The sequence below is a fragment of the Eptesicus fuscus genome, chromosome 20 (assembly GCF_027574615.1).
Source record: "Eptesicus fuscus isolate TK198812 chromosome 20, DD_ASM_mEF_20220401, whole genome shotgun sequence".
NCBI lineage: Eukaryota > Metazoa > Chordata > Mammalia > Chiroptera > Vespertilionidae > Eptesicus > Eptesicus fuscus.
This window is the reverse complement of record NC_072492.1, coordinates 18,768,277-18,786,746: the sequence shown is the minus strand read 5'-3', so window position 1 is coordinate 18,786,746 and position 18,470 is coordinate 18,768,277. Positions and strand designations below refer to the sequence as shown.

Here is an 18,470-nt window from a genome sequence, read left to right as displayed (position 1 = left end):
CCAGCAGGGGGAGGCAGCATTCCTGGTGCCCAGCTTGGTCTAGGAGGCATTGAAATTCCAAGGCCGAGGTCCCAGAGACAAAGATCATAATGAGACGGGAAGGTGGCATAGGAAGGAGCCCATTTGCATGACAATAATTGAGCCAAGAATAGAAAGCTAGAGAGATGAAAGGGCGAGGCTGGCAGCTGAGCTGGGCTAACCCTCACAAATCAGACTACCCAGCTCTGCTCTGCAGGGGAGGCCAGGCTGAGCCCTGTGCTAGGCTTTGGGGGAGGGGAGAAGGACACCGCCCCAGGGGATTGTGGGAATGCTGGCCAGGCTGGACTTTGCCCTACTCCTCCTCCTTCAGCCCAGAGCCCTGCTTTGCTTGCCTTCTCCTTTGTGTGTGGGCTCTGTGGCTGCAGGGCTAAGTGGGCATCATGGCTGCTCAGAATGACCTCTGTGATGCCATTGTGATCGGGGCAGGCATCCAGGGCTGCTTCGCTGCATACCACCTGGCCAAACACGGGAAGAGAGTTCTCCTGCTGGAGCAGGTACTGTGTCCCTCTGTGCTCCTGACCTTAGGGACTGTCCCTGCCTCTCCCCTAGAGAGAGGTTTCCAGAGCTCGCAGGCTATGGGGCCAGGCCAGAGGGCCTGGTCATCACAAATTCCGTGCAATTTGTAGCTTAGCTGCCTGGTGTGTGTATCATCACAACGCAAAGAAAGTCCACCCGCCCCTAAGACCCATATCGGGTTTCTAGGTGGATTTTCTCCTTTTACCACCCGCCCCTGCACCCCACCCGCCCAGTTCCTGCCCTTGATCAAGAAGTGTCCCAGGCCCTGTTTTCTTCCTTCTTGCTGTCCATTCTCTTCTGTGCCAAAATGGTTGATCTGGCCCAGAAAACGAATCCGTTCTGCTTTGAGTAACCTTAAGTAAAGCTAATTTTGTCTAGAAGCAAGGCTGATTTGTCAGCCTCAGAGGTAGGATTCTTCCCTGCACATTCCTGGCCTCTCACCCTGGCACCCAGTGGCGGCTTCTGTTTTTTTCTGCCACCTCCAGATAATAGCAGCTTCCTGTCTGATGCACAGGAAATAAGACTTTGGTCTTATTTTTCCTTATAGAAAAGGTGACCTCAGGCAGTGCTGTCTACTGTGACCATGCACATGTGGGTGGGCCTGCCTATCTACAGGGTCCTTCCCAGGACATGTCCACCCAGCTCACCTGCCACAGATTCCTCCCCTCCCCTTCTGCCTAAAGCTATCCAGGCCGGTTTTGGTTTGGTTGATTCTTCTTGGTAATAAGCTGGACTAGTTGGAAACCTTTAAAATATATATATATATATATATATATATATATATATATATATATCCTATATAATAATCCTATATAATAAAGAGGTAATATGCAAATTGACCATCACTCCAACACACAAGATGGCTGCCCCCATGTGGACACAAGATGGCTGGCAGGGGAGAGCAGTTAGGGGTGACCGGGTCAGCAGAGGAGGGCAGTTGGGGGTGACCAGGCCTGCAGGGAGGACAGTTGGGGGGACCCAGGCTTGCAGGGGAAGGCAGTTGGGGAGGACCCAGGCCTGCAGGGGAGGGAAGTTGGGGGGGACCAGGCCTTCAGGGGAGGGCAGTTGGGGACAACCAGGCCTGCAGGGGAGGGCAGTTAGGGGCAATTGGGCCAGCAGGGGAGCAGTTAGGCATTTATCAGGCTGGCAGGGGAGTGGTTAGGGGGTGATCAGGCTGGCAGGCAGGCAAGCGGTTGAGAGCCAGCAGTCCTAGATTGTGAGAAGGATGTCTGACTGCTAAATGGGCAGTTGGACATCCCTTGAGGGGTCCCAGATTGGAGAGGGTGCAGGCTGGGCTGAGGGACACCCTCCCTCCCCAACCTCCCCATGCACAAATTTTGTGCATCGGGCCTCTAGTATATATATAATAGATTTCAGAGAGGAAGGAGAGAGAGAGAGAGAGAGAGAGAGAGAGAGAGAGAGATAGAGAGAGAGAGAGAGAGAGAGAGAGAAACATCAATAATGAGAGAGAATCATTGATCGGTTGCCTCCTGCACACCCCTTACTGGGGACTGGGCCTGCAACCTAGGCATGTGCCCTTGACTGGAATCGAACCCGGGACCCTTCAGTCTGCAGGCCAATGCTCTATCCACTGAGCAAAACTGGCTAGGGCTGAAAAACTTTTTAAAAAATTTCTCTGTCATTTTTTTTTTTTCAAAGCCCGAGGGATTCTTGGTTCAACCTTGCAGGCAACTCTCCATTTTTTGCTAAATCCCAAGTGGTTTCCTTGTCCTGAGTGATCCGAAGCCACAGGGAAATAGTCAGCATCAGTTTCCTAGTCCATGAAATGAGGGGCTAGACTAGAATGATCTCAAAGGTCTTTCTAATTCTGCTTCTCTGTGCCTCTAAGTAGGATGGGGTCGCAGCAGGAGGACTGAAGACACACTAACAAAGGGGCTTCGGGATGTGAATGGTGTTAGCAAAAAGGAAGCTGAAGAACTTCTGTTCTGATAGGCAGGTCAGGAACGTGATCATAAAGGGAGAATGTATGGAAATACTTGAAGGATAAGTGCTCCTGATTGACAGCTCCTGCTTGACTTGATGAGCTGGCTCTTAAAGGGGGGCGGGGGGGGGCAGTGCAAGGGGTAACAGCTTCAGTTGTCTCTCTTGTTCTCCACTTCCAGTTCTTTCTACCACACTCCCGAGGAAGCTCCCACGGGCAGAGCCGGATAATCCGAAGGGCATACCCTGAAGACTTTTACACCCACATGATGGATGAGTGCTACCAGATATGGGCCCAGCTGGAGCACGAAGCTGGAACCCAATTATACAGGTTGGAGAATTCCTTGAATCATGGGGCCTGGCACCTGGCGGTGCTTCTAGGATGTGAGGGCGCAGTGCCGTGAACACTTGAAGTGCCATGGAGGGACACAGGGCCTAGGGGAGTGCCAGTCACAGGGAAGCATTCTGCTCACCGTCATGATCACCCACCGGTCCAGATGGCTGCCGCCAGGGTCTGAGTTCCAGGGCTGGGTTCAGACCATGTGTCCAAGGCTAGTCGAGGTTGTATCTAGATCTCCATGAAGCCATCCGAGATTCTTTTAGGGCAGGGATGGTTATAGAAGAGGAGGCTGCTGTCTTGATTCTTTATATTCCTACTAGTATCATAACTTTTCATGCTGGGTGCAGCTCCCAACTCCCAGAGTGACCCCTATAAATCCACTTTACTCTCTCTGAACACCTCCTCCCATACAACAAAGCAGGGATGCTCCTCAGACCCCATTGCTTGCCAGGGAGTGAGCCTGCAGCTTTTTCCTTGTTGCCCCCATGACAACCCTCAAGGCCCCCTCCTAACTGACCTTTCACACGCTCATGGGGAAGAAAGCCTGTGATACAAAGAGAACTTTAGCCACCCAACCACCTCCGCTCCCATCTTCTCTGTGGCTCTTTTTTTTTTTTTTAATTGTTGATCTCTATGGCTCTTAACTGAACTTCCTACAAAACTCTAGCTCTACCCTACAGGGTGACAGTTATTTTAATGGACAGGAACCAAGAGGTTACTGTTCTGTTGCAAAAACACCATTAACTTAAGAACAAAGTGAAATCCATTATGCAAATACAGCTAGGGCAGCTAATTACAGATTTATTCCAGAGGCTGCTAATGCACCCAGCACCCAAATAAAGGAGCATGTCCTGCTGAGGGGCGACCTGGCATAGGGATCCCTCTCTGTCAGCCATCTGTGAATACTGCTGAGTCTCTTGTGCTTAAAGAAATGTTGAGGCCTTGGAGGGCAAACTTCTTCCTGGCAGACAAGGAGGCGACTAAAAGAGACATTAGAAGAGTGTCTGGCCCTAGCTGGTTTGGCTCAGTGGTAGAGTGTCAGCCTGCGGACTGAAGGGTCCTGGGTTCGATTCTAGTCAAGGGCACATGCCCAGGTTGCAGGCTCAATCCCCAGTAGGATGCAGCCAATCAATGATTCTCTCTCATCATTGATGTTTCTGTCTCTCTCTACCTCTCCCTTCCTCTCTGAAATCAATATATATATAATATATATATATATATATATATATATATATATTAAACTTTTATTTTTAAAAAATATATATTTTATTGATTTTTTTACAGAGAGGAAGGGAGAGGGAGAGAGAATTAGAAACATCGATGAGAGAGAAACATTGATCAGCTGCCTCCTGCATACTCCCCACTGGGTATGTGCCCGCAACCAAGGTACATGCCCTTGACTGGAATCGAACCTGGGACCCTTGAGTCTGCAGGCCGACGCTCTATCCACTGAGCCAAACCGGTCAGGGCTAAATATATATATATATATATATATATATATATATATATATATATATATTTTTTTTTTTTCAATAAGAGTGTCTGGAGTCAGAAAGCTTGAATTTGCCTTTGTGTTATGCCTCTTACCGGCTATGTGACCTTGGGAAAGTTTCTGTACCTCTCTGTGTTTCATATTTTCTCACAGGGTTTTCTGAGGATTAAACGAGACTTGTGAAATACTTGGCACAGTGCCTAGCACTTTTCAATAAATGGCAGTTCCTCCCACCTGTTTTGGGTCAGCCACATCCTATCTCAACTGAGCCAGGGAGGAAGTAGGGCAGGAGGAGACAGATGGGATGCAGCAACCAAGAACATCAAGGGGAAAGGCTGCTGGGAAGGGAGCGAGGGAAAGGCACCCTTGGGTAGGAGATGCTCATATTTTCCTAATCTTCTTCTTTGGCAGGAGGACAGGACTCTGGAACCAGGCAGGCCTGGCTTTAGATATCAGCTCTGACACATTTAGCTGTGTGGTTTGGAGCAAACTGTTTAATGTCTTTGAGACTCAGTTTTCTCATCTGTAAAGTAGGAGTAATAATATCTCTTTCAGGGGCTGTTGTGAGGATAAGTATGAAAAGGGCTTAAACAAAGCATCATTATCATCATCATCGTCATCACCCGTTTAGTGCTTATAGTAAGAAAGTAAGGTTGTTCTAAAACTACCTGATATATTATTAACTCATTTAATTCTCACTAAATCTCATTAGGGGGTTGCTACTGAGTAGTCAGGGCCTTCACCCATTAGTGCAAATCACAGAATTCCTATAGTCTAGAGCAGGGTTTGGAAAACTTTTTCTGTATATGGCCAAATAGTATTTTAGGTCTTGCAGGCCATATGGTCTCTGTTGCAACTATCGAATTTTGCCCATTACTCAACTCTACCACTGCAGCGTGAAAGCAGCCACCGAGAATATGTAAACAAATAAGCATGGCTGTGTCCCCAAAAAAATTTATGTATGGACACAAAAATTTCATATAATTGTCATGTCATGAAATATTCTTCTTTTTGCTTTTTATCAACCATTAAAAAAATACGAACACCATCTTGGCTTGTGACGAGAACAAGTGTCAGTCCCGACTTGGCCCCTGGGTCGTAGTGTGCTGGCCCCCTGGTTTAGAAGATACCACATATTGGTTCCTTTGTTTACCCCCTGTCTCCGAACAAGTTTATTGCTAAATCATCCCAGATCAGAAGACTGCTGATGTACATTTAAAGACAGCGACGTACATAAACCTCCTTAAAAGACCATTCTGATGTCTCCCAGCCTCAATTATGAAAAAGAAAGAGAAAAGTGAATGTGCTTTGAAAACTTTAAAAGTCATATAGAGTGTTAGGTGTTCTGTCTTATTATTATTTAAAAAATATATTTTATTGATTTTTTTACAGAGAGGAAGGGAGAGGGGAGAGAGAGTTAGAAACATCGATGAGAGAGAAACATCAATCAACTGCCTCCTGCACAACCCCCTACGGGGGATGTGCCCGCAACCAAGGTCCATGCTCTTGACCAGAATCAAACCTGGAACCCTTGATTCTACAGGCCGACGCTCTATCCACTGAGCCAAACTGGTTAGGGCTATTAGTATTATTATTAACAAGTCCTTTTTATGGCTAACCTAATTTACTCAGGCACACTAATTTATTTGTGTGTGTGTGTGTGTGTGTGTGTGTGTGTGTGTGTGTGTGTTTTAACTTAGTAGGGGACACAGAATAGATATTTCCCATTCCTATTCCTTTAGCTTTTGTTCTTAATTCGGATTTTCTAAATAATCCATCATCTTCGTGGTGGATCATATAGTAACAGATTCTTCTGGAAGAACTAGCACAATATCATAATCTAACTGATAGATATGGATGTATTTACTTAATGCTATTTGATGATGATTTAAAAAAAAAAATAACACCTTCAGGAGTTGTTGGGTGAGGCGGTTGCTCAATTCTTTTTAGTCTGTTCTGTCGCTTCCTGTGACAGTGGCATACTAAACATGGGTGAGCTCCGGATATTTGCATATATTCTGGAAACAGACTCTGACACATGTGTCAGATCACAAGGTCTGAGCCTTTGTGATGTGTACAGCCAGCACGTTGATAGCAACAGCAAATCCCAGCTCTGTGGCCCCTCTCTTTCGCGCCCCGCCTTTTCCCTTTGAGGCCTACCATCTAGCTCCTGACCCCGGCTGCCCCTGCTTAGCTGACAATATCAGACAAGATCACAGCCGTAGGCAGTACAGCTGCTGGCAGAACCTGGTGGCCCCCTCCGCAGCTGCGGCTTCCTGTGTCTGCGAAGTGTCTGGCTTGTCAGCCACATCCCCTCCCTGGAGCGGTCTTTGTTAACCGATTCCACCTCGGCCCACTGAGCAGAAGATGAAACGCCAAGAGCTGCTCCAGCACCAACAAAGACAGCAGCCATCACCGAGTCCTTCCTCGAATCCCTTCCCCAAGGTGACTCTGAGAGCTGGCTTGCCTGGTACTTTTAACCCAGAGACGGGGGAGCTGGAGACTGGGCTAGGAGTTGGCAGGTGTGGGGAGAGATGTCTGCCCCCGCCCCCCAGCCCCCCAATTCCTCCCCACTCATCTTGCCTCCGGTCCTGCTATAGTAACTGGTAGAAATCCCTAATCACCAACTCCATGGCTTCAGTGGGGCCATCGAGTCAACATGAGCCTTGGGAGGAATCTTTGACTCCCTCTTCCTCGTGCCAGATCCAGCGGGGGTTGGGAGGAAGGCACGATGCTTTGCACTCAGCTGAGGGCACCCGAGGAGTGGGGAGCTGCACTCTTTGCAGGGTTTCCTGACCACCCAGCCTCACTCGGGGTGCCTTCTTGCTAGGCCAGCCCCGACCAGTCATTTTCTGGGCATTTCCTGTGATGCCTCCCCAAATTTTGTAGCCTAAGGTCAGAGCAAAAAAGAGGAGAGGGAGGCCCAGGGCACCGGGGCGAGAAATTGATGCAGAATGAGCAGTCTGTTCATTGGGATCTAGAAAAGCCATTAAAAAAAATAAGCACTTAAATGATTTTCAGTCTGCCCACGGAAGTCATCTATCTTCATACTGGGGGGAAGGCCCATTCCCCCATCCCGGTTTTGATTGACTGATTTCCCATTCTCTAAGCATTTCCCACAGGAGCCTCTCACCTATCTCCCGTAATGACAGGCCTTTGCGTTTCCAGGCAGTGTTTTACATTTATTTCCGATTTGCTCATAATGGTCAAAAATCTCCCTCCAATCCGAGGCGTTTCTCCAGCAGGGCACGGTTTCCCTCAGGCCAAATAGCTCAGCCGTGATCCACGGAAAATGAGAATTTCCCAAACGCATCTTCGGACCAAGGGAGGGTCCAGCATCACCGATTCAGATGGAAAATTTCCCACTGTTAGATCAATATCTGGGCTAAGAAATAAATGCCACAGGGGCAGAGAGCGGGAGCAAAATGATTACGATCGGCACAATTACAGTCGCCGGCAGAACCGGCTCGCTGATTACTCCTCGGGATGGGGAGCTCCCGCTTCATCCACCGCAGGACGGCTTGGGAATGAGAACGTCACTCAGCATTTCATAATTCAGCAGATTGGCCCGTTGTCTTGGCATGCGTTCATTTTCCCTGTACTGTACATTCCTGTGAGAGGGGATCTTATTTCAAGGAAGGAAGGGGAGAAGGAGGGAAGGAAGAAAGAAAAGGAGGAAGGGAGAAAGGAAGGGCGGAGGGAGAAAGGAAAAGGAACTAAATCTGAGAGCATATGAGAGACCAAGGCTGATGCATTGCAGGCAGGGTTAGGATATGCTGTTCTACTTCCAGGCCAGCGATCTGACTGCTCTAGTGAGGGGTTAAGCCAAGTCTTTCCCAGAATTCCACCCAGCTGCAACCCCATCGGGTAAAAAGGGCTCAAGAACATACACTTGGGTGACTTCTTAATTATCCTGTTGACCATGATGTTTACTGGGCAAGTTTCCATTAGCTGAGCGGCCATCTGAGGTTCTTTTTGGGGGGCCACAGGAAAAAGACTGTCTGCTGCTAGTGGGGATTTCTCTAGCATCCTTCCTCTGCTGAGCTTTGAAGAGGCAGAGTTACTTATTGCTTTCTCACCAGTGGTGAATGCTGGGTAGGCAGGGGCCATGGCAAATGAATTGGGCACGCTGCGTGGCTCTGTGTACTGACACCAGCCCCGGGGCCCGCTGCGTCCCTAACCCCTCCCAATCTTCTCTTTAATCCCCCCAACCAGATAATGTGGGATTTGGAAGCATGTAATATCCATGAGACTCCATTATAGGCTATTACGAGCTTTATATGTGGTACCCGGAGGATGTACCAGGCTGATGCCGGTCACCGCGGCTGCTGAAACTGAGAGAGATGACAGGAATGGTTCCAGGGGCCAAAGTGACCCTTCCATTGTTTAGATCAGTTTCCACAAAAAAGGGGTCTCTGGTTTCTTGTGACCGAGAGACGGAAAGCAGTTACAGAGAAACAGTTTTTACTCCCTTAGTGAGTAGGAAGCACAGAGGGAAGTATAAAGAGAAACAAAATTGTAGAATCATTAAATTAATTGCTGGAGCCTTAAGAGACCTTCTTCTGGCATTTCTGCATGAAGGTGCTATTGGCATTTGGGTGGGATCTTCCTGAGCATTGCAGGTTTAGCATCCCTGGTCCTTGCCCACTAAATGTGAATGGCAACCTCCAGGCATTGTGATATAAAAGAAAAAAAAAAAAGGCCCATGACATTTCCACATGCCCCTGGGTTGGAGATGGTGCACATTGATGTGGAACCACCAATAGTCCAATAGACATTGTCGCAGAGGAGGAATGTGGGGCCTGGATAAACCAGAGCTAGGTCACAGGGGATGCTGGGACTGGCCCCAGAGCCAGACCTCCCAATTTAGGACCCTTTCCACCAAATGGGCAGCCTCTAAGAAGGAACAGAGAGACAGACAGACAAAGGAAGGGACAAAACATTACATGACAAGAAAAGGGACAGGGGAAAGAAACAGCAGGGGTGGGGGAAGAGGATGAAGAGTCAAGATGAAAATAGTGAATAGGGTCAGGGGGTGGGAGGAAGGGAAGAGGTCACATCAAACTCATGGAACACCTACCGCTTTCTAGGTGTGGAAATAAAAGAGGACTTAGGGTCTTGGCCCTCAAAGACAGAATGGATCCTGAGAGGGATGAGGGAGAAACAAGCAAACCTATAGTAGTGAGAGACAAGGGCAGACTTGGGAATGGCCTGGAAACCAGCTCAATAACACTGTGGTTCTTGCAACAGAGTTGAGATAACTTCACTTGTGTGTTTTTTAAAAATATATTTTATTGATTTTTTTTTTTTTTTTACCAAGAGGAAGGGAGAGGGAGAGAGAGTTAGAAACATCGATGAGAGAGAAACATCGATCAGCTGCCTCCTGCACACCCCCTACTGGGGATGTGCCCGCAACCAAGCTACATGCCCTTGACTGGAATTGAACCTGGAACCCTTCAGTCCGAAGGCTGACTTTCTAGCCACTGAGCCAAACCGGACAGGGCCACTTATGTGTTTTTTGGGTTGTTTGTTGTTTTTTTTTAATGGGAGGCTGGGACTCTCCTTGATGCCTGACCCTGGGTCCCTTGCTGAAGAATGAGAGAGAATGGCCCAGGGCCCTGATGCATACCTTCACCCAGGTGTCATTTATTTATTCATTTATTTATTTACAGGCAGACTGGACTACTCCTGCTGGGAGTAAAGGAAAATCAAGAATTAAAGACAACCCAGGCTACTTTGTCTAGGCTGGGGGTGAAACACCAGTGTCTTTCATCTGAAGAACTGAAGCAACATTTCCCCAACATTCGGTTGGCCAAGGGAGAAGTGGGACTCTTGGAAGAGTCTGGAGGAGTTCTCTATGCAGCCAAGGCCCTCCGGGCCCTCCAGGTGATACTGTGCAGTATTAGGGGCAATGCAGCTCCTCATCTAGGCATCCTGGGTCCCAATCAGTCATGCCCCAACCCCCTCCCCCCACTGGATGAAAGAAAGCCTTTGCCATGCTGGCTCTAGTCTTGACCTTTGGGCAGGGCAGTTTTAGACACCCTGCTAGGTCTTGCCAATGTGGGAGAGGGGGTCTAGAATCTGCACTCTTTTCTGCCCTAAGCAAAGGACTCTTGGTCCACCAGGGTGAACTGCATACATCACCATTTGCCTTTCTCTGATCCTGTCCTTTCAGGAGGCAATTCGACAGCTAGGAGGCAAAGTGTGTGATGGAGAGAAGGTGATGGAGATAAAACCAGGGCTACCGGTCGTAGTGAAAACCACCTGTAAGAGTTACCAAGCCAACAGCTTGGTCATCGCAGCAGGTCCTTGGACCAACAGGCTCCTCCGTCCCCTGGGACTTGAGCTGCCTCTCCAGGTAAGGGGCGGCGGAAGCCTGAGAGCTGGTGCTTAAGAGAAGAAGCCTTGGAGCCAGATGGCCACTTCCTGGTGGACAACTTTGGGCAAATTCCTTTCCCTCACTGAGCCTCAGTTGTATAACCTGTAAAATGGGGGGGGGGGGGTAGGGCTGCTGGAGAATTAAATTAAAATATATACATAAAGCCCTTGGGAGATGGTCTGGCCACTTGTAAGCACTCAATAAATATAAGGTATTGTTAATTCCTGCAGAGAAAGAAGGAAGGCGGGGTGCAGTTATAGGAGAAGACTAAGAATGGGAGAAGAGACAGAGATTCAGAGATTTTTTGTGCACCATGTTATAATGTAACACACAAATGACATGACAACTGGATGTAAAAGGGATAGATGAGTGGAGTGGGGCATCCGGGCTATGTTGCACAGCTATAAGACCCCAGAAGAAACTGTTTTGTTGTCTTTAGCGTGCCAAGGCTTTCCTTTTTCATCTTCCACTTCCTCTCCCTGCTTCAAGACCCTGCGGATCAATGTGTGTTACTGGCGAGAGAAGGTTCCTGGGAGCTATGGTGTGTCCCAGGCCTTTCCCTGCTTCCTGGGCCTGGACCTCAGACTGGCTCCCCACCACATCTATGGGCTGCCCTCTGACGAGTACCCAGGGCTGATGAAGGTGAGTGAAAGGCAGAGAGAAGGCTGGGAGGGGTGCACACAGAAGCGGGGCAACTGCTCTTACGTTCCCAGCAGACTCCCTCAGATGCCGGAGGGCAGCAGCAGGAGTCTACCTCACTGTTCACGACTTGCCTTGCAAGACACCCAGCTGTCCCGAGGCCCAACAACGGGAGCCCTTCCTTTGCAAACAGAGGGTTGGCGTTGAATGAACAACTAGGCAACCTTGCGTGGCAACAAGCAGCATTTGTCAGGAGCTGGGGAAGGCTGGGATGATGGATGGGGGCACTGTGTGCACAAGCCTGTCCCCTGGGCTGGGTGGGCGTGTGGCCCTCGCAGCTCACTCACCCTGCTCTGATTGGGAGCCAGGTCTGCTATCACCACGGCAACAATGCAGATCCCGAGGAGCGGGACTGCCCCGCAGCATTCTCAGACATCCGGGACGTGCAAATCCTGAGCCGCTTTGTCAGAGATCACTTACCTGACCTAGAGCCCGAGCCTGCCATTGTGGAGCAGTGCATGTACACGGTAAGGGGGTGGGCAGCCCCCGAGAACAGGGGAAGGAGACAGATTGGCCTGGCGCTGCTCGGGCTCGACTCGACTCCTGACATAGTATGTGACTTGAAACAAATGAGTTAATTTCTGTGGTTCGGTTCACCTCCACCAGAGAGGGCCCATTAGAGGTTATTCATATGCCTTTTCATTAGGAAACTAGACTTATGCCTGGCAGTCCTTCACCATGTCTCCCAGAAGGGCTCTAAAAGACTTTTTGGCAAGATGTTCTAGTTGAGCAGGCCTTAGGGACAAAGAGAAGAGACAGATGTCACCAGAGCCTGAGGCATCTTGGCTAAGTTAGTTTACGCGCATTAACTGAGCACCTACTGGGTTCATAGCTCTGTGGAGGAGAGAGGCAGATGGACAAATGAGAAAGGCTGACATACCCAAAGGGGGCGCTGGCATGCAGGGAGCATTCCTGTGCCGCATTCCCATTCTTTCTGGAAAGAAATCCAGCCTAACCCTCTCTCTCCTGAGCCTGCAGTTCTTCCTCCTTCTGTCCTCAAAGGACACGGGTGTGGTTGTTTCTTTCTAGAACACCCCTGATAAACACTTCATTCTTGATCGACACCCGAAGTATGACAACATTATCATTGGTGCTGGATTCTCGGGTGAGTCTGAGGAGGGGGAGATGGGGTGCCTTAAAGCCGAGGGCCAGTGCTCGCTGCCAGGCAAAATGGTGTTAGCTGGCCACTAGGGGCCAACGCCTAGACACTGAGTGTATAAGGGGCTGGGCAGGGAAATCAGAGGAGCGGGTGCTCATAGTGGGAGGCTCTATCTCGGCACGGTGTAGGGGACCTCCAGAGAGCCCAGCCCCGGTCTCTGAGGACGCTGACAACCTGTTCTTCTTCCTCTAGGGCATGGATTCAAGCTGTCCCCTGTTGTGGGCAAGATCCTGTATGAATTAAGCATGAAGTTGACACCATCCTATGACTTGTCACCTTTTCGAATCAGCCGCTTCCCTGGCCTGGGCAAAGCTCACCTTTGACCCCGACACCCAAGAAGTCCAGCAGCCTTTCTTTTGAGCACAGGGGCTGTGAATAAAGCCCTCTGCTGGGAAGGCTTCTCGGGGGGAGGGAGTGGCTGTGGGATGTCATCCTCTTCTGCTTTTAGAGTCCCCCCCTAAACACCAGACGGTTGAATGTACCTTCTTCCCTGGCCAGCTCCTCAATCCCATTACTTTCTTGCTTCTAGAAGGTCAATCAAATATTCTATCATCATGGAGTAGCAAGGACCTTTGAGAGGATGTCGGTACAACGAGGGGCATAAGGACCGGGGCAGGAGACCAAAGTGGTTGTTAAAATTCTCTTTGCTGGGACATTTGATGAATTGGAGATGGGTTTGACTAAGGCTGCCCAGGGGAGGGTAAACAAGACGATTTGTAGATGACTCCTGCCCTTGAAGTTCCTTTTCCTTAAAACTAGAGCCACCCTCCATCACAAGCTCTGCTAAAACCTGGCTCATTGTGGGTGCACCATAAATGTTTGTTGGAAAAAAACACACACATGTTGAATCAACAAATAAGTAATGGCATTGCCTTAGTCTGTGGTGGGCTTTATTTTCCGCATGACCTCCTTTCATATAGACTCAGCACCACAGAATCCATTACCCCAGGAATCCTGGGGGGTCCTTATCCCCTTGATGCACTGCACCCCTTTTCTCTGGATTCTTTGTCTGGTTCTCATCCTCTCTCTGGTTCTGGAAAGATGCTCAGTCCCCCAGTCTCCCATTAAGGTGTATTGTCAGGTCCTTATGAAGATGGAACTGTTATACCAGAAAGAAAGAGAGACACACTCGCTTAGAAACCCTGTTCAATGTTTGAATGTTAAATGTGCCATTTTATTATCATTAGGATTGCTCCCACTTAATGAAACGGCATTAGCACCGAGTCGGCTGGCCTCCTTGCACTAATTGCTTTGAAAGGGAACAGGCTTATGATTACCCCAGGGTGGGAGGAGGGGTGAGGGGTGGGAACAGGGACCCAAGCAAGGCTTAATGCACTCAGATGGAACCCAAGCAGGAGGTTCTCCAGACCAGGCCAGTTGGACCCAAGAGAAAGGAGTTAAAGTGCTCTGGGGAGGAGAAAACTGGGACTGGTGGGAGGGTGGTGGCGGTAGTGAAAATATTAGGAGGAGTTACTGAGCGGGAAAGAGTGGGAAATGGGAATAAGAGCATAACTATTCCCAAAGGAAATACAACACAAAGGAAATTACTCTTCAACTGCCATATAGGCCTAGGCACATGGCTTAGCACTGATTTCTCCGGGGAATTATAAAAGGCAGCCAATCCCATCAGCCCTGGGACAAGTCTGCTTTTCGCCGCTCTCAGATCGTTCCCTGAACCTCAGCCTCTGTAAAGTGGTAATAATAACCATCGTCATATCTGCAAAATGGGCAGAATACTGCCACCTGGGTGAGCCTTGAAGATAAAATGCCAAGTGAAGTAAGCCAGACACAAAAGGACCCATATTGTATTCAGAGAAACAGGAAGTAGAATGGTTGTCTCCAGGGGCTGTGGGGAGGGAAGGATGAGGAATTAATATCTAATGGACAGAGATTCAGTTTGGGAAGATAAAAAAAGTTTTGGAGCCCGGCCAGTGTGGCTCAGTGGTTGAGTGTCCACCCAGGAACCAGGAGGTCACCTGGTTCGATTGCTGGTTAGGGCACATGTTCGGGTTGTGGGCTCAGACCCCAGTGGAGGGCATGTGGGAGGCATGATGATTCTCTCTCATCATTGATGTTTCTGTCTCTCTATTCCTCTCCCTTCCTCTCTCTCTAAAAATCAATAAAGGGGGGAAAATTTTTTTAAAAAGTTCTGGAGACGGATGTTGATGATGCTTTCACATCCTAATTTAACACATCACAAACACAATCATGGTTTAATTGAGTGTACTTACTGCCACTAAACTGCACACATAAAATGGTTAAAATGGTACATTTTATGTTATATATATTTTACCACAATAAAAAAAATGGTAATAATATCAACCAACTCTGCAGGAGTGTGTGAGGATTAAATGAGATCATTCATTCATTTATTCATTCAATACACAAATATTTATTGAGCTTCTGCTGTGTGCCAGGCACTGTGCTAGGCACTGTGGATATAACTGTGAACAAAACAGATGGAAATCTCTGCTCTTATGAAATTTACAGTCCAGAGAGGGGAAGAAGTGTAAATGAGATATATAAGTAAGTTACACTGTATGTTAGGAGGTGACAAGTATGTTGAGGAAAAACAGAACAGGGTGAGGAAGATAGAGAATGTGGGGGGAGGGACTACCCTTTTCGATGGTGGTCAGGGTGGGACTCATTGAGGAGGGAGCATTTAAGCAAACTTGGAGGAGAGGGAGCGTGCCAGGCAGGTATCGGGATGTATGTAAGAGAACGTGGTAAGTTGTAAAGCTAGGCATTGTGTGTGTGAGAGAGAAAGATGAGGTACAGAGAGGAATCAATTACGTTCTTGCCAGCTCCCAAGCTGGCAAAGCTGGGGAGAAAGGGTGTTGGGAACCTCTCCCTCACGTTCCACAGCTGCCCGCAGTTCCCTCTGCCTCTCTCTGTGCCACCCTCCTCCCCCAGCCAGCTGCAGCATCCCTTCCAAAATATCCCGTCTAATTCAGCTTGCTGGTGGCAGCGAAAACAGGGGACCGAGGTCTAGAGGAGGCTGAGAAAGGACAAGTGGGGGATGCTGACAAGCCCTGCCTGAGCTGGCTGAGGCCCTTGACAAATGAGCTGGTGTGTCCTAGAAACAGGGTGCACGCAGGGGCGGGGACAAGGGCATGCAGGGTCGGACAGGTGTGTATGGGACTGGGGAGGTCAGGGCCGAGTGGAGAGCAGCAGGACTTGGGTGAGAAGAGACTGGCCATGTGTAGGCCCAAAAGGTAGGTAAGGACCTCCAGGAGTGCTGCCCACCTCCTAAGCCGGAGGAAACGGGTCCGGACGGGCCAAGCAATGCAACTGCCAAGTGTGCATTTCTTATTGGGGGTGGGAGGGGGTCCTAGAGGGGGAGAAGAAACGCAGAGAACAGCCTACGGGCATATCGAGAAGAGGACAAGCCATTGTGGAGCGGGTCAGAGGATACCGCGAGGGTTTAATAACGCTGAAGGATTTGCCCAAGCAGACTCACCAGCATTATCTCCCTGCTTTTCTTCTGCTTGAGCGTGGCCAGGCATCCCCTTTCAGGCAGACCCGACATATCTTCAAGATGGAAGAGGATGAAAATGAATCGGGCGGGCAATGAGACCTGTGGAAGGGCAGCTGGGGTCTGCGCAGGCTGCAGGGGAGAGATAAGGGCCGCGGAGGGAAAGAGGCCAGAGTGGTTGCCAACCAGACGAAGGAAAACAGAGGCAGGCTAAAAATAGATTGGGGGGAGGGAGGGAGGGAGGGAGGAGAGCCAGTCCAGAAAAGAAGAGAAAGCAGAGGCAATCGATGCCATTGCGCCTCTGACCCAATTCTTCATCCCTCAGCCTCACCAAACTGAAAAATTAGGGGGTGACGGGGGAAAGGGAACGATTGCTACCGATAGAGAGGGGAGTCAGAGGAATGTAATTGGAGTCTTAAGACCGAGGCAATTGTGGGGTACAAATCAGTAATCATGATGTGGGCAAGAGGAGGTATGTGCTGGTAGTGCGGTTAGTGCCGGTTAAACCCTCACGGGAGTTTGGCACCCAGGACAGGTTGGAGAGCTTAAGGAGTGTGAGTGTCACTTGGAAGGCGGTTCAACTGTCCGGAAAGGTACAAGGAGGCCACAGGATGAGTTAATGTGGGGTCAGCAGGCTGGAGTGTGACTTACTGCTCGCATTTTACCTCTCAGGAGAGTGATTAAAGAGAGTTTGGTGAGTGGATATTCTATTTCAGTGGTGGGCTTCCCTTGTAGCCAGAGGGGTTCGGGTTGGACCTCAGGATATCTATCCCACTAAGCAGATGTGTGAGATATTAAAACATGTATATGAGCCCTCTTATGATATTCTTTCCCGGGAAATCTTTAAAAGTGAGAAGCTCGTCTATGTGGGCCTCTAGGCTTGCCTGCAGGCCGGGACCTCCCCCGACATCGCTGGAAGATTTCTGGCGAGAGATGAGATGGAGGGTTTTTATTATCTTGAAGACAGGGAGACAGGGAGACAGGGTCTGGAACGGCTATCGGGGCCAGGGCCTATGGCAGGGTGAGCGAAAGCACCCGAGACTGGGGGAGAAGGGGACGCACAAGGGCGTGGGGTTTGCCAGGCTGGGAGAAGCCGCGGGTCCCGGGGGCAGGATTCTAACAGGAAGGACCCAAAGGCATTTACATAACTTTGAATAATGAATAAGCCCAGCTCTGGGGCTCTTAGTCAGCATGCTCATCTACATCTTTATTAAGCTTTATAAATGATTCAGCTCCCTACCCCTGCCCCCAGCCCTGCCCAGCCTGCCCCAAGCATCAGGGTAGTTGATTGCTCATTATTTTAGACTAGATTTGTTTCACCAACATTCAGTGAGGCATGGAGTGGGGACCACGGGAGAGAGGGAGGCAGCCAAAGGCAGGCTGAGGGGAGAGGTAGGAGAGGGAATAGAAGCAGTGGCCACGGGAAGTCGGGCAGCTGGCTGTGAGCTAGGGACGCGGTCAGAATTCTCTCAAACAACCCCGGGGCCGACATCCTCAGGAAAGAAAGGTGTCTTAGATTCCCTGAAAGGTGCTGGGTTCGAGTCCTACTCAATCCCCAGCAGGCACGTGGCTTGGCTCCAACACAGCCCGGAGCCCTTTGAGCAGCTAAATGAGTATCACCCCCAGGGAAGTCCTCATTTTTTCCTGAGGTAGGAATTTTGCTATTTTCACACAAAAGGGGAAGGAAAAAAAAATCTGCTGCGCTTGCAAGGCAAGAACAGGCACCAGGCATATTAGGGGAGGAAGAGAGGGGAACGGGTGCACATGGCATATAAAGACGCAGGGAAAAGGAATGCTTGTGTCCACAGAGAGTTGGAGCTCACTCAAAAGAGGAGCCGGAGAAGAGGGGCATCCAGGTAGGCATGCTCGTGCCAGCTGCTCTGGTATCTGCCTGGTCCACGGCAAGAGGCAGGGAGAGGCATTTAACAGCCTAGCCCCAGACGAGGAGGAGCTGGCAGGAAGCTGGTAGGGGAAAGGCAGAGCATTTCTCAACCCTGGCAGCACATTAAAGCCGCCTGGTTAGCTTTTAGAAATACAATGCTTGGGCCCCACCCAAGGCCCATGGCATGGGATCCCTGAGGGAGAAGGTCCTGGGCACAGTAGTTCACAGAAAGCTCCTCAGTGTTGTTTGGATACATCTAACGAACTAATAGATTTGAACTAACTTAGTATATGTGCTTATTAGCATATTGATATGCAGTAAAATCAGGGTAATTTAAACATTGGCTGGATATTTGGTATTAAGGAGTTTTTGATAAATTTTCTAGGTGTGATCCGAGTTTTGTGATTGCATTTTAAAAAGAGCCACTTTCTTTTCTTTGAGGAATAGAAACTAAAGTGTTTATTAACAAAGTGATATATCCGGAGCCTGCTTCAAGGTAACCCAGTGGGGTGGGGAAGTGGACAGGAGCGCAGATAAAGCAAGATTTG

At 49.3% G+C, this 18,470-nt stretch overlaps 1 protein-coding gene across 1 annotated transcript; it reads left to right on the top strand.

The window, feature by feature from the left end:
• Positions 1-419: 419 nt before the first annotated feature.
• On the top strand, positions 420-13,429 carry PIPOX (pipecolic acid and sarcosine oxidase). The gene is made up of 9 exons (XM_054709385.1): positions 420-533; positions 2,679-2,827; positions 6,711-6,773; positions 10,001-10,214; positions 10,504-10,686; positions 11,197-11,349; positions 11,715-11,873; positions 12,436-12,511; positions 12,758-13,429. Exons 1-9 carry the CDS (start codon positions 420-422, stop codon positions 12,886-12,888), a joined length of 1,242 nt encoding a protein of 413 aa, XP_054565360.1. The 3' UTR covers positions 12,889-13,429.
• The last annotated feature ends 5,041 nt before the right edge of the window (positions 13,430-18,470 follow it).